Source organism: Camelus ferus, chromosome 6, assembly GCF_009834535.1.
Source record: "Camelus ferus isolate YT-003-E chromosome 6, BCGSAC_Cfer_1.0, whole genome shotgun sequence".
Lineage (NCBI taxonomy): Eukaryota > Metazoa > Chordata > Mammalia > Artiodactyla > Camelidae > Camelus > Camelus ferus.
The window spans coordinates 57,166,184-57,192,455 of record NC_045701.1 but is presented as its reverse complement, the minus strand read 5'-3'; the positions used below and the strand labels follow the sequence as shown (position 1 = coordinate 57,192,455).

Here is a 26,272-nt window from a genome sequence, read left to right as displayed (position 1 = left end):
TTTGTTGAATAAATAAATAAAAGAATAACAGTTTTCGCCTTCTGGAGGCCTAGGCCCTGAGAACTCAGCACTGTTGGTAAGACTTGGAAGTCATGTAGTACTTGCTGTGTGCATCCTCACTTAGTTTATATTCTCCAGTGAAGAATTCACTTTCAAGGTTTGCTACCACCTTTCCCCCACATAATGGTATCAGAAGGCCTTAGCTGGATGAAAGCCTTTGCCCCCAGTGGGGCAGTCACATCTGGGTCATTAAGCAGTGGGAGCACATTCAGCAGGACAGCCAGCAGGTTCTAGAGAGGTAGAGTGAGAAACCCATCCACCATGACTCGCAGTGTGTGGGCTGCACCACTTTCTTAACCCCAGGATAAACCTTACACTTAAAGGAGGTGCCTGGAGACACAGCAGAGTCTTGCAAGCAATTCTGCCTCCTTTCCCCCAGGGTCCTGCCATCTGGGATCTCAGCATGGGGACTCAGGGTGATGCCTTCTCCTGTTTAGCTTCCTGATAGGTACATAAATTGATTGTGTTGAACTTGTTTTCTCTGTCAGGGGAGAAGGCCTTTAAGATGATCACTTTCAGAGAGCTTTGATGATTTCAGTGTGAAAAAACTGCTACTAAATTTTCTTAGTAAACATAAAAATACAAAGCAGAACTCCCAGAAACATATTAAATAGTCATTTGTTCTGAGGTGGGAAGTGATCTTGTGTAGTCCAGACTTGCTCTGTTTTGGGGATGCATTCTTTTCAATTTAATAGTGATCTTAGTTGCCATTTAAAAAAAAAACAAAAACCTCAGCGGACTATAACAACAAATACTTGTTTTTCGCTCACTTTTCATGTCAGCAGATACAGGGCTGCTTTGGCTGGGTTCTCTCATTCTCCCACGTAGACTGAAACAGCATCTCCTATTTGGGATTTTCCATGCTAGTGGCAGAAAGGAAAAGCGTGAGGTAGTGGGACCCTGTGGTGCCTCTTAAAGCTTCTGTTGGGAGGTGGCATACCTCCCATCTTTTCACATTTGATAAGACAAAGGCTCAGTGAAGGCCAACCAATGCCTTTGGAGCTGAAACGTGTAATGCTGTTACAAGGGAGTGGGTAGGAGACACTGGAGGACAGCAGAGCATCCACCAAGTTCCTGAGCATTGTCATGGCCTGGATAGGGGTCCAGATGCACACTGTCCCTTTACAGAGATTCCAGAGAGAAAACAAGCCAGTTATCTGTCTCTTTGAATGATGGTAGGAAAAAACAAAAAACACTGGTGATTCTACTGTCTGCCTCTTTGATTGCTGTTTTCTAACTTGATTTCCGCAAATTTGTATTCCTTTCCTGTTTGCAGGGGATGATGGAACACAGGCTCATCCTGAGAATGGCAGCCAAGAAAACAGAATCAAGGCTCGCTGCCTCTCCTGCACGTCCGTGGTTCTGAAGGCCGTCTGGGGACTTTTGATCATCTTGTCAGTGTCATCATCTTGGGTTGGAACCACACAGATTGTAAAAATTACTTATAAGAACTTCTACTGTCCATTTTTCATGACTTGGTTTTCAACAAACTGGAACATCATGTTTTTCCCAGTCTATTACTCTGGTCATCTGGCCACTGCTCAAGAAAAGCAATCTCCAATGAAAAAATTCAGGTAGGTTTCATGTTAAATAGCCAATAGGAGATTCTCTGAAATAATTTTATGCAAATACAGATAATTTCATGTCTTTGGAGTATAAGCTGAGCGAAGGATGTGGAGAGGCAGGATCTAAGGTTGGTGATGAACACATGAACATGAGGAAACAGAATCGGTGCCCTCCCCACCAAGTTACTGAACGTCTAGAACCTGCCAGGTACCTGCTGGCGCTTTTGTATATCTTATCTTATTTAATTATCATTGGTGGTAACAGCCACCTTTTAAGGCGATGTTAATTATTCCCATTTAACACAAGAGGTAACAGGTTTGGAAAGATTAAGTGACTTGTTCAAGGTCACACACTTAAATAATGGAAGCCAGATTTTAATCCAGATCTATCTCTGAAGTTCATGTTTTAAAAGAATGCCCCACTGTCTTGAGCCCAGAAAAAAAAACTGTATTAATAAGATCATTATGAAAACATTTGCTCAATATTCTGGACACAGCCTTGGGGTGGTTTCAAAGATGCTGTTCTTTGCTGGTTGGGACACAGAGCAGCCTTGTTGGTTGGTTTCCTGGCCGTGAACTTGATAGTGCCATGGTTCTAGTGGCTGCTCTGAGCTAAACCTGGCTTCTGCAGCCCCATCTTGGAGAGCCTGGGAAGACGACAAAGCCATGTCATCCAGCCCTGCACAGCACGCAAGGGAGGCAAAAGCAGCATTTGGGTCAAAGTTCCTCTGCTAACAGACAGCTTCTTGAAAATAAGAGCCAGCAGTAAGGAATAACTCCCCAGACACTCATTCTGATCACCAGTAGTCAACCTTAGCGCATGGCTGTGGGAGAGTGACACCTGCTTATCGCGTCTCAGCAGAATGACAATAAATTTGTCTTGCAGGAGCCAAAATAACCTTTCTTTCTTGCCCCTGTGCCTAGTGAAAGGAAGAAATGACTGTTATAATTGGTGCATTGTAAGACTGCTCTTAAAAACTTCAGACCCTGCAAAGGGCTTATCTTCAACTTCCACTCCATCTCCAGCTTGGAAGTGCCTGGGAATTATGAAAGTCACACTGTGGGCAGATTTTCCATGTGTGTCCATGAAAATTCAATTCTCATTCAAGAGACAAAAACCAATTGAAAAGTGATAAATGTTTTCCATTTTGGAGGAAAAAAAAACCTTTGGCTAAAAATACTTCCTATTTATTCCCATCAAAATAGACGTGATCTTGGGGCATAAGATCTTTTTTAAGAGCAATATTTAATAGATGATTGCAGGGGACATGATGATCAGAATAAAATTCTCCCTGTTTGAAAATACCTCCGTTTACCCACAGGGTGTGGCTTCTACTCACATGTTCCTGTGGTTTAGACATACATATTGATAAAAAACAGCAAAGGGTCAGTACGAGGAGGAGCACCTCAGAACACCTCACCGCAAGCCAAGCCAGCTTTACTTAAGACAACACATTTATAACCAGGGGCTCCTGCTGACAGAACTGCTGTCTAGGGAATGAGCTTCATCTTCGCCGTACCTCTCATGTTGAACTAAGTCTGACCTGAGTGAAATCTGTGACTTGACAAGATACCTCCACCTGTTAGTACCTAGAGTGAAGCTGACCGTTTCTGAAACTGAATCAGAGAGCCTTCATTGTCAAGCAGAAAATATTGTCTTTGAAGGGAATAATCTCCAGTGGCCCCCTCCGTGTGAGAGGTAACATTGCCAGAAAATCCTGAGATCCTTGATCTTTTTTCCCTGTAGACTCATTAACACCATCTGCCAAAAAGGCTCCCCCAAAGTTCTTGCGGCAGGACAAAGGGAAAACAGAGTTAGCGTGTAAGGCCGGACACAGAGTTTGTCCCACAGCGCCAGCCCCTCTGACTGTTTTCTCCTTTTGAATGGTATGAAAGCATCCAGTTTTTTTCTTATCACTAACATCAAAAGAATTTTCAATGAAGTTTCCAATCTAGATGGTACGGATTCTTCATGTGGAACTAGTTTCTGATATTTCAGTCATTCCATTTATATACTATCAAGAGAATTCAGTTGGCTCAGGTGAGAAGAAAATTTAAGAAGGAAAAAAAAAAAGAGCATAGTTCTGACAAGGGTATTTTGTTAAGGGGAAAAAAAAATCTCTAGGAAGCATGAAACTAGAGCCAAAGATATATTTGCCATATATCAGGAACCTACGAAATGTGCGTAAGATGCCACCTGAATCCAGAAAGGATTAAATACCTGTAGTGTAACTAACGGTGAACAGCACAGGTACATCACTCGCGTCCCCCGGCTTCTAGGGTTCTTTCCGAGTTTTGCCACCTGTCAATTCACTTTGTTGAGAAATTCTGATCTCATCATCCCAAGGAAAGATCTACTGTTGTTATTTGTTTCTCCATAGTAATCTATCTTTTTTAAACAAAATTTCACATTTCCTGGCACTTACTGCTTAAACAGCAGTTTTCCCCAGGTGAACTGTTATTTGAATGGAGAGCATTTTTAACTCTTGTAACAGTGACAAGGGGGGAGAAGGTTGGCAGTGAGAGGAGAAAGGGGCAAGGGTAACAAGGAGGAAGCCAAAAGCTAGGGGACAGGATGAGCCAGGCCAAGAGTCTCTGCCAGGCAGCAGCGCTTTGCCCGGGGGTAGGGGTGGGGGCCGTCCCCATCGCTGTGCCCCCACTGGCTTCCCCGAGGGGCAGAGTGTTCCCTCGTAGGAATCCAGAGTCTTCGCTGGACAGCACTCTACCCAGCATGATGGTGGGCTCTGGGAAGGAAGAACCATCACTGGCTAGGTCCAGTGATAAGAAAAGAAATCCTTTAGCCAGATACGGATTTGTTGTGGTTCTTAATAAATATGTATTTTAAAGGGCATTTAGTAGTTGTCAGGATAAACCCTCGACTCTCCACTCCAGCTGTCCCTGGCAGAACTTCTCATGGAGCAAATCCCTTTGTAAGGACAGAAAACAGAACTTGTGCCCAGATGCTCTATGGAAACTGCTGCTTGCTCTGTGTGTGTGCCTCTGATTCCAAGGATCACAATAGTAGGGCTTGGAAAGGCCATCCGTTTTCTAATGTTGTAAATCAACTAGACTTCAATAAAACAAAACAGAACACAGAGGCCATCCATTTCCCTGTGTGCACAAGTATGTGTAATTTATGTTCACTTTGCAAAACCTTTGCCTCTGGCTTCTTTTGTCCCTTTATTGAAGTTTTGTCTCCGTCGAGTTAAAATTTAGCTTTGGGAAATCCCATTTTCATTTTATGAAAATCTTTCCATTTTGGTTGTCTCCCACATGAAAGTCAAACTGTGACATGCGTTTCCATGTGATCAAAAACGCACGTTTAACCTTCCCAGAAGCGCCGGCCTACAATCCCCTGTGTTCTCGGCTGCTTGGAAGCAACGTTCACTACAAGACTTGATACTGAAGGCCATACCCATGCCTGAAACCTCACCACGTTGTCACAGGGGGCCCTCTGCGGGGTCAGTTTTTTCAGACCTGTGAGGCAAACATGGGCCGGAGGTTACTCTGGTTTGCAATACTTGGAGGCACAATTATTTCTCTTCAGAAAAAGCTGGATGGGAAACCAGAAACTAGTCCTATCTAGAGCTATATACATAGATTTATAAACATTATAAAGTCACAACTATGGATAACTTGTTGCTTTGAATGCAATAGTTACACTACTCTTAAAAATACGATGCCTGGTACAAGATAGCCGCCCAATAAAACCTTGAATGTTCATGAACAACTGAGTGGAAAAAATTAAAGCTGAATCTTCCCAGCCTGTTTTCAGTCCATAATCAAAAAGGCCCTGCTATTCCATCACTCCCATTACTGCCTATATGTATTGCTAGCTTCAGTACCTTGATTAAAACTGCCCTTGGGGCTAAATCATCAGTTTAGTCAGCAACCAAGCAAATCAAAGATGATTTAACTGAAATGACTATTTTTACACAACGAATTCAGACAATCCCTCCAGCATGGCCAAGTCTTTGTATAGAAATACAACCTGAGTTTTATTTCTTTTACCATTTTGGCATTAATCACAGACGCTTCCTTCATTTTTTCTGCCTTAAAAATGCTAGAGGGAAAAAGAAATGAGTCAGTTGGGCAGATATATGAGAGAGGAATAATGCTTTAGGAACAGTAGAATCCCAAGCTGTGTGTGACCCTACAGGACATGCAAGGCTGCGTGTTGTCTGTAGCCTACTCAAACTGTAGCAGCCATCTGGACTCTGCTGCATTTATCCATTGAGAAAAATCTTCTGTCTCTTCTAGTAACTAGTAATTCCAGCAAACACTCATTTTTCAGTTTCTCCAGGCTTCTCTGAGAATGGGCAGCAATAGCACATTGGCTACCCCAGGAATCTCAAGAGAACAGGTAGCAAGGCTTAGCCCCGTGCCCGAGGAGATGTGACTCTTCCATGGAACCTCTGTGCTCATGGCCTGTTGGTGGCAGAACTGTGTTCAGTAGGCTCCACAGCTGAACGATGTGGGGTCTTGAGGGTTTGTACTCTTGCCCAGAAATGGCTGTGAACAGTTAGTCAACCTGAGAAGGTGTGTTACAATGAATACCTGACTATTAACCTCTCTTTCTTCCCTAGGGAATGCAGTCGAATTTTTGGTGAAGATGGTCTGACATTGAAGCTCTTTCTTAAAAGAACTGCTCCCTTTTCTATTCTATGGACTTTGACTAATTACCTGTATTTACTGGCTTTAAAGAAGCTGACAGCCACAGATGTCTCTGCTCTGTTCTGTTGTAACAAAGCCTTTGTCTTCTTACTGTCGTGGATCGTGCTGAAAGACAGGTTCATGGGAGTGAGGGTAATGACACACTCGATTTAATACATGAAGCCCCATTTAATCATACATCCTTGGCATCTGGAGAGCTGCTTTGTTTTGTGGAGTTTCTGTGAAATGCTTCCCATTGGTTCTGAGTTCAAATGGGAATTGCATTAGGATACTCAGGCAGTTACAACATCATGAGAGGATAAAGAGATTGTTTCCATTGGGCAGTCAACTGATTTCAACAGGAGGCACTCGGATAAGGAAACTAAGTTCTTTTTTTTTTTTTTTTTTTTTTAAGAATTAATGGTGTAATCAACTCCTTTTGTCCTCAGGAAAGAAGGGTCTGGGAAAATTAGCCACAGTAAAGATTATGATTTGCTTTTTTTCCCAATCAACATACGTTAGGACAACTTCCCCATGTTCTTCCCTCCCCAGAAATAGATTTAATTAATATTGGAGTAAGTAGATAAGATTGCCAAACAGTAATTAAAGTCACCAGAAGTGGTACAATGCTGTTAAAAGTGGCTGAATGTCTAGTGTGACTAATCTAGAGATGGAACTAAAAGTAACAACTTGTACTTTTGGGTACATATCCTTAATTGAACCCCATTAAACTTCCACCAACCACTTCAGTTCTGAGTTTATTCCTTTCAGAAGTAACATGGATTTAAAAATAAATTTTTTTGTATGTTTGTTCTATGTTAGATTGATTGAAAGCCATGCAGATTTAAGGAGCCAGATCTCATTCATACAATCTGGCATGCCACCATGATGAAAATATTGAGTAAATAAGTCTTTAGAAGGAGGTCCAAATGAATAGCCCTTTCCCAGAAGATAAGGATCACACAATTACTGTTCTCTGCAAGAGAGGTCCAAGATTGAATTTGAAACATATTTTGCTATCAAAATACTGCTCTTATTCCAATGATTTCAGTGTCCTTGCCCCACTAAATGCTGAAATTAATGTCTGTATTAGAGAAAGAGTTTGTAATAGCTGTTGTCCTGAACACTTTTTCTTAATAGCCAATTCTGGTTGTATCTTGGGAGATGCTGCTCAGAAATTCAGAACTGAAACTTGACATGAACAGGAAGTAGAAAGCTATGGTAGAAGACAGGATGGGAAACTGAGTCAGTCCACGATACCATCAGACGATACGCCAGATGCGCCACCATGCTCACCCTCCACTAGCTAATCTTTTATTTTACACCCAGAGGGCTTAGCAGCATGTTCTTACACATGGAGCACTGGTACTTGCTATCCGCCATCTGGTAACCTGACAAGTCCTTGAGAGCCAAGACCTTCTTTACATGCTCACTGACCCTTTCAGTTTGGGCTACATAATTTGTGGGGCCCAGTGAAAAGTGAAAATGCAGAGGCCCTTGTTAAAAAAATTGTGAATAATTTCAAGATGGCAACAGCAGAGCATTAAATGATGGGCAGGGCCCTTCAAATCATGCAGCCCAGTGCATCTGCACAGGTCACACGCCTGTGAAGCCAGTCTGCCTCTATTTCTAACACCTAGAATGATACAAGGGACAAAGTAGGGACTCGATACATCTTTCAGGATATAGTAGATAAACTCATGCTTACAAGGTCTTTCTCTTTGCTGTCTACCACCACCATGGATCATCCGCGAGAATTTGGAGGGCTTTGTCAGAGGAGAGGAAAAGAAAAGAAAGATTTAGGGGCTTTTTTGCTCTTTCAGCGGCATGTGAATTCCCAAAGGAAATCGATACATTCACTGTCAGATTTACCAGTGAGAAGATCAGTTGTATTAGAGTGAATGAATGCATTTAACCATGGAACTCACTTATGCAAGAGGTCATGTTTTTTTGAGGTCTTTCAGGGGAAAAAACTCGGCTGTGTAACTTATATTTAAATCGCAGTTTTAGGAAATCTGCCTAGATGCTACAAATCGTTGCCATTTTAAAACTGGCACCTGTAGTGGGTTGAACGGTGGCCCCCAATAAGGTGTTAATTGTTCAGCAGCCAATAAGTACTTGCTAATAATACATAATACATAAATTATATAAAATTATCCATGTATACATAATACACAAAACATAAAATTATGCATGTAAATACGTAACTTAAGACATCATAGATAACAACATGGTAAGCGTCACTGTCAGGCATGCTGGGAGAAGTCAGATTTTTTTCTTTTTAAATGACAGGAGGCACTTCATTTCTCACTGTGAAACATTAGGATGTGTTTAATGCCATGTTCTAGAAGAATGTCAAGTTGTAATTTTAATAATGCCCATAATCAGGCCATGGAATGTAAGAAGCACCAAAACATATTCAGCACTTTGCCTTTTGACAATATCAGCAATTCTTTTCCTTCTGAGACACGTTGGAACATGTATAACTAGGTCATTTGAGAAATTAGAGGAGGGGAAACAGAATATTGACAACATAATGCAGCTTTAATTGCCTCCCTCCATCGATAATCTAAGACACAGCCTGCAGACTCTGTCCCCACTTGGACTACTCTTTTCTTAAATAGTTAAAGGGTTGCTTTCAGTCATCAGGTAAAAATTTATATTTCTGACTCATCCTAAGTCTTTAGTGGTTCAGAAAAAGATGGTTTTTGGATTCTAATTCTCATCAGCATGACCCCAAGAATGATCACCCTTAAGATGAAATATGTGGCCTCCCCTACTTCTATTTTTCATGTCAGAATAACTCCATGAACAGAATGAAGGATGCTTTAAATTATAATATCAGTAAATATGGGCTTATCTGGAGCACCAGTTGGCCAGAATTAGCAATGCTCACATAAAAACAAATTATGCTATGAATAACTTGTTAATATTCAGTTTCCTTGGAATATGGATTGAATTACAGATAGAAAGGTAATTATGCATTTAGTTTTCTATTATGAAATCTTTTCAACCAAGTTGCTGGTAAACTTTGTGTTAAAAAAAAAACACAACTCGTAAGTAGATGCTTACAGCTGATATATGATCATCCTGTGGGAATTACTAAACTTTTTAAAAAATGTATTTTTTTTAATTGCAAAAATGTTGCTAAGTGAGAATCCGGCTCTTACAGATTTGAAGATGGGTGCTTCCCCATCCCCAGGATCCTGTCCTGTTTAGCTATAGTTCTTGAATTCATTAGAACCAGAGAAATCATCTTAATAAAAAAAAAGGTTTTCCTCAAAAACAAAAATTGAGCCACTGCCATGGGTTTTCTTCTCCATAACTGGTGTCCATTTCACTCCAATGAGAAGTAAATGTCAGACTAGAAAATTTAAACCCTTTCTTTCTGATCTTATCCCTCTTCTTTTTTAATATAATTATGGAAATTTTTCTTTCATTTTCGAATGTCCTTGAACATGTTTAGAAAATTGGTGGGCAGTGAATGGTTCAGCAGACCCTTTCTTAGAAGATTTAGGAAATGAATTTGTGTCCCTTCAGCTTGGTACCCACGTGTTTTCTAGGCATAATTGGGTCCCTATGCGGTTAGCTTCCCAAACTGTGGCTCTTGTGGAGACTTTCTTTGATCCACCAACAACCGACCGGAGTATGTCAGTTACACAGAATCTTTGATTGCTTATTAAACTGCTCTTCTCTGAATTCAAATTGGGCTTCAAGGTGCTCTAAATCAAGACACTGGAGCTGAGCTGCTACTGATGTGTGCCAATATTACATATTTAGATAAGATTCAAGATGATCTTTTGTTTCCAACCTGCCTTTAGTTGACATTTATACAATAACTGCACATTCATGTGCAGCGCAGAACCTTCTATCCAGACCCTTCATGCTTCTTGGATAAGACAGTAGAGGATGGGTAGCTGGACTCAGCCCCTTTTCATCCCCCTCTTGGCAGGAGAATGATTCAGTAATACAGGGAGGGGAAGGCTGAGTTGGAAAGGCTCTCTGATTTTATGCCCACAAGGAATCCATAAACCCTTCGACAAGGTGCAGTCAATAGGTCTAGCCTACCCTCCATGCACACTCTTGAGTCTTTTCTTCTGTGATTTCTTTTTCTTTAAATTGTAGTATAGTCAGTTTACCATGTGTCAATTTCTGGTGTACAGCATAATGTTTCAGTCATACATATACATAAATATTTCTTTTCATATTTTTTCATTATAGGTTACTATAAGATATTAAACATAGTTCCCTGTACTATACAGTAGAAACTTGTTTATCTGTTTTATATATAGTAGTTAGTATCTGCAAATCTCGAACTCCCAATTTATCCCAGCCACCCCCTTTCCCTGCTGGTAACCGTAAGTTTGTTTCCTATGTCTGTGAGTCTGTTTCTATTTTGTAAATAAGTTGATTTGTGTCATTTTTTTTTAGATTCCGCACATAACTTATATCATATGGTATTTTTCTTTCTCTTTCTGGCTTACTTAGTATGACTATCTCCAGGTCCATCCATGTTGCTGCAAATGGTATTATTTCATTCTTTTTTATGGCTGGGTAGTACTCCATTGTTTTATATATATACACACATACATATACCACATCTTCTTTATCCGGTCATCTGCTGATGGTCTTCTGTGGTTTCTTTCCCTCTTTGCCATCCTGGTCTTCCTTTGGGATCATTTTAAGATCAGTTTTATTCATATAAAAACACACGTCTGTGTGGCAGAGGGGTGGGGATGGGAATCTTAGTTTGAGGCTCTGTACCTCTTGGGTTTGACCTGTCTCAGGGACCCCCACCCCCACTCTCCATCACACACACACAGTTTCTGGACAACTATAGACTGCCAACCTCTTTCATCTCTCACATTTTTAACTCCTGTCTAGTTTCACTGGATCTGAGTAAAATAGATGATTCTTCACAGAATCTTATATGTAACATGTGGACAAGTTTAAGGATTCTGTGTAGCCATGGTTCCTTGGAAATGGACTCTATCCAAATACCCTCAGAGGGAACACAGATGATCATCAGTGCAGGTCTCATTGGCCAAGATGTTAATGTATATCCCACCTTCAGCTGCTGACATTTAGTCTTGAACTTGAGTATGGCGCTGCCAGCAGTGTAGCTTTGAGGTTCTCCGTTTTAGAGGCTGACGTAGCCTTGGGATTCAAGGGGCCATTGTGAACCAGTGAAGCTCCTCCATGCTCCACCCAGCTTCAGAAACGGAGTAAACCACAAGGCAAAGTAAGGAAAGATGTTTGGGTTACAGTTAGAAAGAGAAGCAATTAAAGGTTCATCTCAATACCCTCAACCCTAGAAAAGATGCTGTTATGAAAATAATAGTTCAGGAAATCATCTGTCAGTGGGAAACAAAGTGACTATAATAAGGCTGGCAAACCTGCCCAGAGATTCAGAGAAGGACTGGGCCCTTGTGAGGGCCTGAGTCAAAAAAGGAAGAAAATGAAGATGAAGGAAAACAAAAACACCCGAAAGCCAGATATTTCTCTAGTCTCTATCTGTATAAACTAATTCTTTGAGAGGAGAAAGAAGCCTAGCCTTCAGGCAGGGCCACAAGTGGTACAGAGCTCAGCGAGATCACCAGCGGCCTGCTGTTAAAACCCTCTCTGGGCTTTCAGAACAGGCTCAAACAGCCTCATGGTCACCCTCTGACTGTCCTGAGAGTTGACACAGAGGCCCTCAGAGGGGGCCGAGCCTGCAGAAGAAGGCAGCTGGCTCAGGCAGTGGTGTCACTCAAGTGGCGTGTGGGATAATGCACTAAATAAATCCTCTTCCTTAGGGTACTCACCCCAGACGGACACACCATGATGTGAAAGGACCCAGAAGTTCAGAAAGTTAAAAATGAGGCCCTGAAACAACAAGGTCCTACTGTGTAGCACAGGGAACTATATTCAATACCTTGTAATGGCCTATAATAAAAAAGAATATGAAAAAGAGTATATATATGTACAACTGAATCACTATGCTGAACACCAGAAATTAACACAATATTGTAAATCAACTATATCTCAAAAAAAAAAAAAGGAAAAAATGAGTCATTGGCAGTTTTATGGTCACTATGGTTATTGACAGTCCACCCAGATCAGACTCAAGGAATGGTAGTGGTGGGTTTTCCATCTTATTTAGACACTTCTGGTTAGTGGTGGGAACTAGAGTAGGTTGTGAGGAAAACCACGTTTTTCTGAAGCCAAGCAGGTGGCAGCATGAGATGGTGCATTCTCAGCAGAAGAGCCCCTCATACGGATGCAGCTGTGCTCGGAAGCATTTTTGTGGCTGTCAGCGTGGGGCTGTGCACATAGGAGCACTTCTAACACCATGTTTAAAGCACTGGCTTCCTTTAAAGCAGGCACATTTCCAGTGTCCTGAGCCCAAGAAGAATCATTTTGTGTTTTTCTGTTGAGAAGACAGACTATTAATCCTTTAATGAAAATGCATGTGGCTCAGGCCTGTGCTTGGGTTACCTGTTCTCCAGAAATCTCAAGAGCGGTTAATCGCTCTGCAGTTAACCAACGGTGCCAGGCAGAGCCACTCCAGGACCATCCGAACAACCACTCCAGATGAACCTTCCACCTAATGTTTCCCTGCATTTTCTAGATTAGCTGACCTCCCTTCCCTTAGTTCCAACTGTGTAGATAAGAAACGCTGAAAAAAAAAAACCTTTAAACATGGCTATAGAAAATGTGTTCTATCAGACAGTTGTGAAATTTAAATAGAAATGTGGAAAATAATTTAACTTATCTTCCCCCCCCCAGGAAACCTTTATAATCTATAAATTATTAACCTATAAATAACTGTTCATACCACAGAGAGGAATTTTTCTAACATCACAAATATTCAGACTTTCATGCTTTTGGAACTAACAGCGTTGTCTGGCCCCCTGAAGTGAAAAATGATTCTCTCCATGAATGCAATTCAGAGAGACATGGGTGTAATTGATATGTCAATTTAAGTGGTCTAGGCTAATATTTTCACAAGCACTTGAATATAAAATTTAATGGAGATCTCTAAGGCTCATCATGGTTATAGTTCTGAACTGCTATAAAATTATGTAATCTTTGTCCATGTCCAATTTCTATCTTGAGAAAACTTATAATAGAAATCTAATGCATATGTAATTTTACTAATGTCTGACTCAGAAAAGGAAAAGTTCCCAGCTGGGGTCATATCCTGGGGATAATGGTATTAAATGTTCAACACTTTCCAGACAGTGTTTTCAGTTTTTGTTCCTTTTTTTTTTTTTTTGGTATGGATTGTTTGTTTTCAGAATTCCCTAAGCTAAAAATCATATACATAATTGCCTCAACCCAGATGTTACATATGTTATAGAATAATTGTAATAATTTAAAATATGAAACAGTATATCCTATTCAAGTTCATCAGGATTAACACTGTGTTCTATTATTCCTTGAAGAAACCACCTGTTTATTTGATCAAGGAGACACAGCTGATGCTTAGCAGAGAGAAAACAAATATTAATTCAGTATTATTATCCTACAAGTCCAGCATTATGAAGGAAATCTACCTGCATCTGAATATTTCAACCCATGAATGTTACTTAAACACAAAAACAAATCAGAAACTCTCAGTGTCTAATGTGTGACTTTTCATGTCTCTGAAATCAGACTGCCCAAAGAATTGTTACAAATCCCTGGCTGAACTATAAATCCCCAAATCAAGGAAAATGATAACCCTCACAGAATTTCCAGGTCTAGATAACCCCTTCACCATGTTTATTTATGACTCTATTCCTGTTTGGAAAACTTCCTTGACGCCTCACAGGGTGTGTATGAAATCCCACTCCCTGCAGTCTGAGGCACACTGTAAGTGGCACGCACGCCGGGGAGCTTTAGAGTGGGATGCTCACTCAGCACGAGCAATGCCTCCCATCAAGCAGCTTCCTGGATAACGCCTTATGAAGACAGTTTTTCACTGCTGACATGTCAGCGTCTGTTCTCAAGTACTCATGCTGTTTTTCATAAAAGATGCTTTAGTATGGAGCCGGCTCTGAAACCAACACTGCCCTTGCCTTTGCTGGGCCTTAACAAAAGAATTGCTTTAAACGGTGTCTGAATTATATGTCATTGTTATCATATTTCGCACTGGCCTCCAGCAAGTCTACAGTTACACGTTAAAGATTGACATTTTGTTGTAATGAATAATTCAGTAATAATATTTGAAAGGGCCAAAAAAAAATCACGTATGTGAAAAAGCTGTATACAGAGGAACTGATTTACTTGGGAATACTCAGAACTGAAGCTTAACAAAATTAATCACCATGTATATATAAATTTCTCACAAAGTTGCATTGTGATTTTAAAGTCAGTGGGATTATTTCACAAGGAAATGACATAGTGTTCCCTATTCCAGGGTTGTTATTTTACTGTTTACTGTAGCTTTAAAATGTTTTCCGGTAGAACTAGTTCGAGATAATTAAGAAACAGATGCAAACCAGCATTTCACTAAGGAAGTGGACTCCTGTTTTGAATATACCAAGGATCATACTAATTTACAGTAAACCATTATGATTTAAACAAATTATTGATATTTCACTTGATATAGTTAATGCTGAATAGAATAACTGAATGAAACTATCTTTCTGTGGTTTAATTTGCATGTAAGCAAAAGGAAGAACTAGCCTCCTTGACTTTCAAGTGGCAGTGCAAACTCAGCTTGCTCCTTATAAATCACCGAGAGATTATTTTCTTTCCTTTTTCTCATTTTTGTTTTTCTACTTTGGCCTAAAATTTGCCTCTTAGATGCATCAATACTTTGTGTCCCTAATCAAGTTCTGGTTATGTGGAGACCTTCAGAAACATTCATTGACCCAAAGTGCTAATTAAAACGTATGTTGAACTACTTGAAGAAAATGCTAAGAAGTGACTTCCTATTAATTTCACCAATATGGGTATTAATCACCAGGAAGTTGAGCTAAAAAATTAAAATAAAATTATTAGCCCTTGACAAGAATGTGAGCAGCTTTTGTATTCTCCGTATGTCTCATGAACATACAGATTTCTTCCTGGTACTGAACCCTCCTGTATTTAAACAGTGAAGTACAAAAGGTAATTTGGTTTGAGGAAGCATTTACCCATGAAGTCTTCAATTGCTTACTCTGGGATATGGAAGCATCAGTTTAAAAGAGATTTTTCTTTGCGTTCTATCTGACAGATAGTTGCTGCAATAATGGCAATCACCGGCATCGTCATGATGGCGTATGCAGATAATTTCCATGCTGATTCCATCATAGGAGTGGCATTCGCAGTGGGCTCAGCCTCTACATCTGCATTATATAAGGTATTTTGTGCACTTTCTTATGTAGTCAACTGTTATTTCATAAAGTAAGGAAAGACAAAGAAAATCTTGTCTAGGAAAAAAATGATGATTTAAATAATAAGAAGTACCAATTACTGAGTGCTTGCTACAGGCTGGGCAGTTGCCAGAAATTTTCACCTGTGTTAACACATCTTTATGAGGCATAGGTACTTATCCCCACTTTCCAGATGAGGAAACTGAGGCTTTGAAAGAGTAAGATCTTTCTGCCCAAGATCATACAGTTAGGCAGTGATAGAGCCAAGATTTAAATGCAAACTGGTCAACTCCAAAGCCTGTGCTTCATGCCTGCGCCCTTTCCAAATCATTAACCAGTTGTAGCAGGGGCTAAGAAAGACTTCTCTACATTTCTTTAACTACTGATGGTCACTATTTCAAATACAACGAGGTGTTAAAGAATAAACTATCACTTGAGAGCTTACGATTTGCTACACATTAACTCCATGCCATGTTAGTAGCTAAATGAAGAGTTCTTTTTCCTCTCTGATGAATACTCTGGATCTGTACTATACACTCACAGTTCTTTCTCCACTGGAGCTGCCTGTCATCAGTGAAGACTCTATTCAGAGTCACTGTCCCTGACTTCAGAAGTGAGGACGAAGAGAACAGATCTAAAAGGTTATTCACCAAAGCTCCGCTTTCAGAGCCAGCTTCCTGGATGTAGCTAAAGAACTGCTCCTCTTTCACCTCTCCTGGTGTTTCAATGAGAAAGTTCTCTCTGAAAGGCAGAAAATGCCCTTCGCATCCCTCCTGGATGCCTGTTCTGATGATTCACCAGCACTGTGGCTCAGAGGACATTGCGTCTATTTCCATATTGACAGCCCTGGCCCATTGATTCTGTGACAAGCTTAACCACCATTCACTCAGTTGCCATTAGTGCCTAACTTGCCCTCCACTGAGACTCCACTGAGATGTCTGATGTGACCAAAGACTAGCGCGTGCCCAAGTTCTCTTGATCAAGTCTCTCAAGAGAAAAAACAATATGTTTAGTTAAAATTAAGAGCAATACCTGGAATTGCCATACGCCTGGGATGGCTCTTTCAGAGAGAGAACCCCCTGGCCATGTTACAGATATATTCATTCTGGGGCAGTAATATTTGCTGACATGCACAAAAATCCATTGTGCACCATAGAAAAGATCTACTCTATGCTACATTGTTTGAAGATTAGAAAAGGAAGCAGAGGGGTTAAAAAGCCAAGAAATATGGGCTTGAGACCTGGCACCTCCCCAGCCTGATGTATGGTGTTAGGTTAGCCATTTACATCTCCTTGCCATCTTTCTATGAACCAGATTTATAATTCCCCTCCAAAAAAAACTTTTTAAAACCTGGAGAATAAACACAGTATCTGTGAAAATATTTTAAGCTCAGAGAGGAAAGTGCTTATAAATCCAAGACATCATTATTATTTCTCTCAACAACATAATGACGGGCTTTCTCTGTCCAATTTTGTTTTCAGTACCTGTCAAAATAAGGGTGATATGAATCCTGTGCTTGAAGGGAAGAACTGATGGCATCTCAATCCTAGATGTTTCTGGGCTTGTCTGTGCTCATTTCTCATCCACCCTGGACCCATAACTGATGGTGGTGGTTAACACAGGTGTGCAGCCTCCCTGCGGAACGCCACGTGGAGTTCATTTGATGGCATTAGCTGTTTCACGTGAAGGCTCTAGGGCATTGGAATTCCTTATCTCAGCAGCCCACTTAATGCCATGGAGACGGTGGGCCAAGGAGAAGTAGAGCAGTAACTCTGGGCTGGTTCGCTGCGGAAAGCTTACCTTTCTGATCCAGCAATGTCTCTGTGTGGCTAAGGTATTTCTGTCCCATTCTAGGTTTTGTTTAAGATGTTTCTCGGAAGTGCCAACTTTGGTGAAGCGGCACACTTCGTCTCCACGTTGGGTTTCTTCAATTTAGTCTTCATCTCCTTCACCCCAGTCATCCTGTATTTCACCAAGGTGGAGCACTGGTCCTCGTTTGCAGCTCTGCCGTGGGGCTGTCTCTGTGGCATGGCAGGGCTGTGGCTGGGTAAGTGGCCCCAGGTCTTGTCTTCTACTCCCTATGTCACTTGCTTTTTCCTTGGGTAGTTAAATTGTCATAGTAGGATTATTCCCCTGGGTACCCGTATCCTGTTTTCCAAACTTACTTAAGGTTGGTTAAGAATCGAAAGATTCTTTGCAGCCTACAGATTGATGAGATTAGCGCTATCCAACTAGTACACCTCCCAAGGGTTAAAGTCTGAGCTGGAGACCCATGCCTCTCTGATCACCACTGGTCCTCAAGTAGCCTGGTCCATTCTTCATAATGTACCATACGCTGTCACTGTGTCTCATGTGTGGCATGGTGTGGCAGGAGAGTGAATGGTGCATTCAAAGAACTCAAAGTGGTGGGAACACCTAGTGTAGGAGCAGTGGGGGAGGAAGGAAGGAGATGCCATTCAGGAGGGAAGCAGGTTTTGAAGGGCCTGGAAAGCCACATGGAGGGGTTGGATTCCATTTTTCACAAATAATTCTAAAATTTATACGAAATCACAAAAGACCCAGAATTGCCAAAGCAGTACTGAAGAAAAAGAATGAAGCTGGAGGAATAACCCTCCCAGACTTCAGACAATACTACAGAGCTACAGTAATCAAAACAGCATGGTACTGGCACAAAAACAGACATATGGATCAATGCAACAGAACAGAGAGCCCAGAAATAAACCCACATACTTTTGGTCAATTAATCTTTGACAAAGGAGGTAAGAACATACAATGGAGTAAAAGTCTCTTCAGCAAGTGGGGTTGGGAAAACTGGACAGCTGCATGTAAATCAATGAAGTTAGAACACTCCCTCATACCATACACAAAATAAACTCAAAATTGCTTAAAGACTTAAACACAAGACAAGACAGTATAAACCTCTTAGAAGAAACCATAGGCAAAGCATCATCTGACATAAATCTCAGCAATGTTCTCCTAGGGCAGTCTACTCAAGTAATAGAAATAAAAGCAAAAATAAACAAATGGGACCTAATTAAACTTATAAGCTTTTGCACAGCAAAGGAAACCATAAGCAAAACAAAAAGACAACTTACGGAATGGGACAAAATATTTGCAAAAGATAAGATTGACAAGGGCTTAATTTCTAGAATATATAAACAGCTCATACAGTCTAATAAGAAAAAACCCAATCCAAAAATGGGCAGAAGACCTAAACAAGTAATTCTCCAATGAAGACATACAAATGGCCAACAGACACGTGAAAAAATGCTCAATATCACTAATTATCAGAGAAATGCAAATCAAAACTACAACATGTTCTCACCTCACACCAGTCAGAATGGCCGTCATTCAAAAGTCCACAAACGATAAATGCTAGAGAGGCTGTGGAGTAAAGGGAACCCTCCTACACTGTTGGTGGGAATGCAGTTTGGTACAGCCATTATGGAAAACAGTGTGGAGAGTCCTCAAAAACTGAAAAACAGACTTACCATGTGATCCAGCAAGCCTGCTCCTGAGCATATATCCAGAGGAAATCTTAATTCAAAAATATATATGTACCCCAATGTTCATAGCAGCAGTATTTACAATAGCCAAGACATGGAAACAATCTAAATTTCCATCAACAGATGACTAAAGAAGTTGTGGTAAATTTATGCAATAGACTACTACTCAGCCATAAAACATGATAAAATAATGCCATTTGCAGAAACCTGAATGGATGGCCTACAGATCGTCATTCTAAGTGAAGAAAGCCAGAAAGAGAAAGAAAAATACCATATGATATCACTCATATGTGGAATCTACAAAAAAAGGACAAACTTATTTACAAAACAGAAACAGGGATAGGGAAGGGATAAATTCAGAGTTCACAATTTGCAGATACTAACTACTATATATAAAATAGCTAAACAACAAGTTCATACTGTATACCACAGGGAACTATATTCAATATCTTGTAGTAACTCACGGTGAAAAAAAGAATATGAAAACAAATATATGTATATTCATGTATGACTGAAGCATTATGCTGTACACTAGAAATTGACACAACATTGTAAACTGAGTATACTTCAATAAAAATATATATACAGGGAAAATAAAATAAAATAAATTAAAATAAAATAAAATAAAATAAAATCCACTTGACCCTTACACAGGGAGATGACGGGCTCACATCTGCATTTTAAACAGTCCACTCTGGCTGTGTCTGGAGAATGAATCTGAGATAGGAAGCCCTCATCAAGCAAGAGAAAAAGAACAGGGTGTGGTCGCCCTGCTAAGTAGGCTGTGCCTAGTTGATGACCAAGAAAAAGTCACCTGGAGTCTTTTTTCATCTTCTCTCTCCAAACAGCCCCTAACTCTGAGGCTGTCTCCTTCACCTGAGCAGCCAGGAGGCTCCCACTTTCAAGCTGTGCTGTGAGGGGAACTTCAAAATAACAGGCCTGCTCTTTTCTCACCAAGCAGCTGAACAACAAACACCCAATGACTCAGAGTCTCTTTACTCAGAATCAAACCATTTTCATTCTGCTCCTCCTCCCTCCCGGCACCCGAGGGCAGCCTTCCGACCCTCTGTGCCTGCTCTGCAGTTTCCCACCGCACTGACCTGCAGCACTTCTGCCAGCTCTCCGTTGACCTTCTTTACCGGGTGACAGACAATCCGAAGAGGCACTGCAATTCCTAGAAGAAGAAGAAGAAGAAAAATGCCCTTGTTCTCATTCCCACAAAGACATTGGGTCATCTTCTTCTACTTTGGCCCAGGCCCACAGGGGGAGCTCTTAAACAAGACAGGAAACACTCAAGAGAGGGATCAAACATTAATTGTTGATCCTTTGAATTTGACTTTTGAAAGCCAAAAATGTGTAGTTAGGACCTCTCGTAACCTGTGCTGAGTTGAGTAGCAATCCATCAACAGCGGTCTTTTCATGAAACCAAAACCCCCTAATTAAAAATACCTGGATCATTTCCTGGCCAAGAACAATTTAATCGGGAATCATCATAACCAAAATCTCACCGACTCTTGGCCCCAGCTGTGCACACACGACCTCCAGCTCGCTGCAGAGTGGCCCTCCACCAATGTGCCCCCTTGCCAAGTCTAAAACACACTTCTAAGCAAGCCTGCTCAGGCTGGGTGTCACCACACTAACTCTGTAGTTCTCCACCAAGCAGCGTGGGCTCCACGATCCACTGGGTGCCATTAGAGCTGCCCCACCAGGCCCACCCAGTGCACCGAGTCCTCTCTGTGCCAGGGTTGCTCTGACAAAACGAGGAGACAGCCTCTCTCCTGTCTTACACACCCCAGGGTTTTACAATCTTCAGTGCTCCTGCTCTCAAGTTTTTATTTTCACCTTGTCTTCTCCCTAGGAATCCAGCCAGAGTAGGGCTGGGAGTCAGATCTAAGTGACAAACAGCAGGCTGTACTCTGAGCTGTCCCCTTCCCCCACGTCACCTGCAACTACAGCTTAAATTTGCTTAGGTTCACCTGGCCTTGCTCCTGCTCTCGGGTTGGCCTGTCTTACAGGGAGTGCCTTCACCCAAATGCATGTTGGCCTCATCCATTTCCCTGCCATGTCTGAGGCCCACTTCGGCTCGGGCAGGGAGGGCCCCATGCTACAGATAATGTATTGAATTACAGTCTTGTCCTTAGGTTGTCAAAAGAGCTTCTAAGCGTTCTATCTCAAGAACGAAGGAAAAGCAGATAACCCATTTCAGTGAAGCCACCTGGTTCTTGTCGAGTGTGAAAAGCTCAGTTCTCAGCCACACACCAACACTTCCTTTCAATCTGCTAACATATCCAGTTCAGCCAATAAAGTGAGAGTTGGGGAGTTCAGCAGAGTCTGTGCTGAGTTTCATAAATTCCCGGAAGATTCTGTTAGAATCTGCCATGTTTGACTCCGAGTCTGAGCAGAGAGTTGAGGGGCTGGAATGTTCATCCCCACTGTAACTCCACCATGAAGGAGGAGTAGTTACTGACTTAGGATGGCCTCTGCCTTGATCGCCACTGCTGTTGTATGAAAATTATGAAGAAGCCCAAGTCTTGTGAAAATCCAACCACTGTCTCTTTCTAACAGGCACAAATGACTCCAGATAACCAAGTTAGTGAGCTTAACTAAAGCAAGAACTATAGATAACCAAAGTAGAATGAACATTTTTCTAACTGGAATGGTTCTAGAACCATCTTTGGTTCTACAGAGATACAGGCAACATGGCTGAGTCACTTCCACAGAGATTCTTCCTGAAATGAGGACTTTTTGTAGTTAACACTCATTTCTCTAACCCCTAAAACAAACATCGGCTTGAACTCTGTTAAAATAATACTATGTAATTTATCATTGTTTTTCTTTTCAAAAACAAGTATTTTTGATCAAGATGATTATTTTAACTTGATATGTAGCTTAAAATGTCCAAAGATATGAATTAAAGGGTATTGAGTTATACCTTACACTGGTTCTATAGACTTGCCCTGGGGTTATCTGTGCACAAACCAGGATGTGGAAAAGGTCCCTGGGGTTCAGTGAATTACACTAAATACACCTTTGTTTGCCTATATGATGCTCCCCTCAAGAGAGAGGGAATAAAACAGCATAGGCCATCCTTGGACAGATCTTCCATTAGGCAGCAACACGAGGACCTTTCAGCCGTCCAGGATTATGGCATGATATAGTAAAGTAACAAGGGAGAAAGCTCCAAACTTTAATCAGTCACCTGCTTTTAACCTCTGGCCCAACCAACCTTTATGGTGCCAATAACGTTATAGTGAATTGATAATTTCACCCCTTTACATTGCTCCCTTATCCCCTTTACCAGCCAGCTGGCAAGAAATCAGGCAGCCAAGGTGGCAGAGGAGGAAAAAAGAACATGACTATTTCATGTGCGATACATACACACTCATCTCCAAAATTAGATGATTAATTGACCAATGGTACAGATAGTTTAGAAGTCATGTTGAGCAAAAGCATTGACTATTTTACGTTAAGAAGGAAAGAGCCCAGTTTATCAGTTCCCCTTTATCCTGTATACCCTTCTTTGAAGATGTGGTATATTTATACAATGGAATACTACTCAGCCATAAAAACTGACAACATAATGCCATTTGCAGCAACATGGATGCTCCTGGAGAATGTCATTCTAAGTGAAGTAAGCCAGAAAGAGAAAGAAAAATACCATATGAGATCGCTCATATGTAGAATCTAAAAAACAAAAACAAAAACAAACAAAAACAAAGCGTAAATACAGGACAGAAATAGACTCATAGAGAATACAGACTTGTGGTTGCCAGAGGGGCGGAGGGTGGGAAGGGATAGACTGGGATTTCCAAGTTGTAGAATAGATAAACAAGATTATACTGTATAGCACAGGGAAATATACACGAAATGTTATGGTAGCTCACAGAGAAAAAAACCTGACAATGAGTGTGTATATGTCCATGTATGACTGAAAAATTGTGCTGAACACCGGAATTTGACACATTATAAAATGATTATAAATCCTGTATACCCTTTTCTTTACAGCCTTCAACATCCTGGTGAATGTTGGTGTGGTGCTGACATACCCAATCCTCATCTCCATTGGGACAGTGCTCAGCGTTCCTGGAAATGCAGGTACTGGGACGGTTTGACCTGTGCACGATACGTCTCCTGCTTGTGTTTGTTTTACACCCGAGTTGTTTCTCTGAGCAATTGTGAATTATGTCCCTTGCCTGGGAAGACGTTTTTAAATAACATGAATGTGTCAGACAACAGAATAACGATGCAGCAGATTTAAAATTTGCAGCTACAAACACTGTTTTTACTTGGTTGTGCTTTTAGAATTAAATACCAAATGTATCATTTGGGTTCCATGTAATCTCCCTGACAACCTAATTTTCTGGTATTTTTAGAGGAAGTCCTGTGGAAACAAAAGGCATCCCAGCATAGGACTCTCAAAGAAACGTCACTAATGAAAGTGTAAGAAATGTTCAGGGTGTTGGCTCCCCATCAGACTATCCATGGGGAGCTGTAGAAGCTTCTCCCGGGGGCATGGCAGATGGCCCTCTGGAATGGATCTAGGAAAAAGCAATTTGACTCATCACTTCAGGGATAAGAGGAGAAGCTATTTTTTCAAGGAAAATCTTTCTAGTGAAAACAGTCATTAGAACAAATAATGAAAGTATGTTATCTGGATGGCAATGCAGTCCTTTGAACCTTAAAATTCTATGCTTCCAAGTCTTAGGTAGCCATCTTTCTTTGCCACGGGACAATCAGCAAATGTTTGTTGACTACTTACTATGTGATTAGGACTATAGACGAGACTGCAGAAAAAAGATATTATTCCCATGAGAAACTGAATATGGAAAACAAGACCAACATACATGAAATAATTTAGAGCTCTACAAAGTAACTTATTAAATGCCACATTTGTAACAGACTCTGGCTTACAAGATATCTAGAGGAAAGGGATGTCAGGGGGAGTGAGCAGAGTTGTCAAGGAATTCCATTCATTCATCCATGAATTCACTCATTCAATAAATAATTTCTGAGCACTCAGTTATGCCAGGAACTGTGCTAACACTGGTGACAGATCCTGAATAAGACACAGTCCCTGCTCTCAGGACTGTAGTATAGAAGGGAGGTGAAAGGAATTGAGTAATTCTGATGCAGAGGGAGAATGGCTTTGATGGAGGTGTGTACTGAATGCTCTGAGAGCACATGGGAGGGGCATCCAAGGAGGCATCCTGCAAGAGGCCTTGAGGGAGAGATCTAACAGAAGGTTTAGCTGGATGAAGTGGGTATGAGGAAGCAAGAGCATTCTATGTGAAAAAAAACAGTATGTATATGACTACTGCTATATATACTAACGTGTATATGATTCCACTACAAGATATATGCCCCCCAAAACTGAAAACAGGGACTCAAAAATATCCTTGTACATAAATGTTCACAGAAGCACTATTCATACTGGCTGAAGGTGGAAACACCCCAATATCCATCAACAGATAAATTGATACAGAACTTGTGATACAATGGGATATTATTCAGCCATAAAAAGGCATGAAGTGCTAACAGATGCTACAATATGGCTGAACCTCGAAAACATTATGCTAAGTGAAAGCAGCCAGACACAAAAGGGCACATACTGTATGCTTCGCTTTATAAGAAATATCCAGAATAGGTAAATCCATAGACACACAGCAGATTGGTGGTTGCCAGGAATTGGGGGGTGGAGGGTGTGGATAAGGGGCTGGGGAGTCACTGCTTAATGGGTACTAGATTTTATTTGGAAATTATGGAAATGTTTTGGAACCAGATGGAAGTGGTGGTTGTACAACATTATGAATGCACAAAATGCTACTAAATTCACTTAAAAATGGTTAATTTTAATTTATTTGAGTTTAACCTCAATTAAAAACTACTGTATGTAAATTAGATAAACAATAAGGTCCCACTGTATAGCACAAGGAACTGTATTCAATAGCTTGTAATAACCTATAATAAAAAACAAAATATATATATAACTGAATCACTATACTGTACACCAGAAACTAACACATTGTAAATCAACTATACCTCAATTAAAAAAATTTTTTCTTAAAAACTAGCATGTGCAAAGACCTAGACATTGATAAGCTTGGCTCTCTTAAAATATCTTCAGTGGTCCAGTGAAACTGGAGAAGCATGGAGGGATGCAGAGGGAAAGTGCTAAGAAATAAACCTGCAGAGGTTAGTAACGCAGATGGCATTTGCCCTCAAAGGGTAAGTATGATTTAGAGAGAAGGAATGGAAAGCAAATGGAGGGAGCAGTATTGATAATGACATGGAAAAAGGAAAGATAAGCTTGAAAGAACAAGAGGGACTTCTGGAACTCTCTAGAAGTAGCCCTGACTTTGGTCATTGGTTTTCAGAGAAGCTTAGAAGCAGTCATAGACCGTGACTGACTTGGTGTTCCTTCCCCAGCTGTGGACCTCCTGAAACAGGAGGTGATATTCAACGTCGTCCGCCTGGCAGCTACCATCATCATCTGCATTGGATTTCTGCTGATGCTGTTGCCAGAGGAGTGGGATGAAATTACCCTGAGATTCATCAACAGCCTGAAGGAAAAGAAGAGCGAGGAGCATGTGGAAGACATCACTGATCCCAGTGTCCACCTGCGCAGCAGAAGCCGGGCCAACGGGACCGTGTCCATACCACTGGCTTAAAGAGGGACACGTTTTGAATGCACGTGTATGTATATTCTGTGAATATAATAAAAAAAATTCTCACTACCTGTACACTCAAACGACAGTATTAACTCTGAATTTGGATAAATCATATGTGAAATAATGCTGACAGTAAAAGTTTACATTTATATGCTTATCAAGGAACTGGTGTAAATAATCATAATAAATTTTTTATTAAAACATTCATCCTTGTTCTACTTCTTCTGGTTTTTGTTGCGGGAGAGGGGTAGGGACGTTCCCTCTAATTTGCCTGAAAATATGAGATTCTATTAAATTATGCACTTGTCATTACTTTTTTCTCACCTGGAACTGAGACCTTTTTATTCAATCAGAGAAAGTTGCATAAGAGGAAAATACATGAAAAGGATACACACTTTATATATACTTAAGTCCAATAAGGGGTTTCAATTTGAAAGCAGAGAAGTAACTGAACAAATATCAACAGATCATCTACATACAAGACTTACACCAGGAAA

The 26,272-nt window shown here is 40.8% G+C and overlaps 1 protein-coding gene across 4 annotated transcripts in view; it reads left to right on the top strand.

Annotated features, from left to right (window-relative positions):
* The window catches only part of SLC35F4 (solute carrier family 35 member F4), a 222,348-nt gene extending 196,372 nt beyond the window's left edge, over positions 1-25,976 (top strand). For 3 of the 4 annotated variants that reach the window (XM_032482098.1, XM_032482097.1, XM_032482099.1), the window contains exons 3-8: positions 1,337-1,634; positions 6,212-6,431; positions 15,463-15,588; positions 17,456-17,648; positions 23,113-23,202; positions 25,534-25,976. In XM_032482098.1, coding sequence (XP_032337989.1) covers positions 1,337-1,634; positions 6,212-6,431; positions 15,463-15,588; positions 17,456-17,648; positions 23,113-23,202; positions 25,534-25,775 — 1,169 coding nt within the window. In that variant the 3' untranslated portion in view covers positions 25,776-25,976. Of the gene's footprint in view, positions 1-1,336; positions 1,635-6,211; positions 6,432-15,462; positions 15,589-17,455; positions 17,649-23,112; positions 23,203-25,533 lie in introns of those variants that run through there. The other variant, XM_032482100.1, reaches the window with a different exon arrangement.
* Positions 25,977-26,272: the final 296 nt, after the last annotated feature.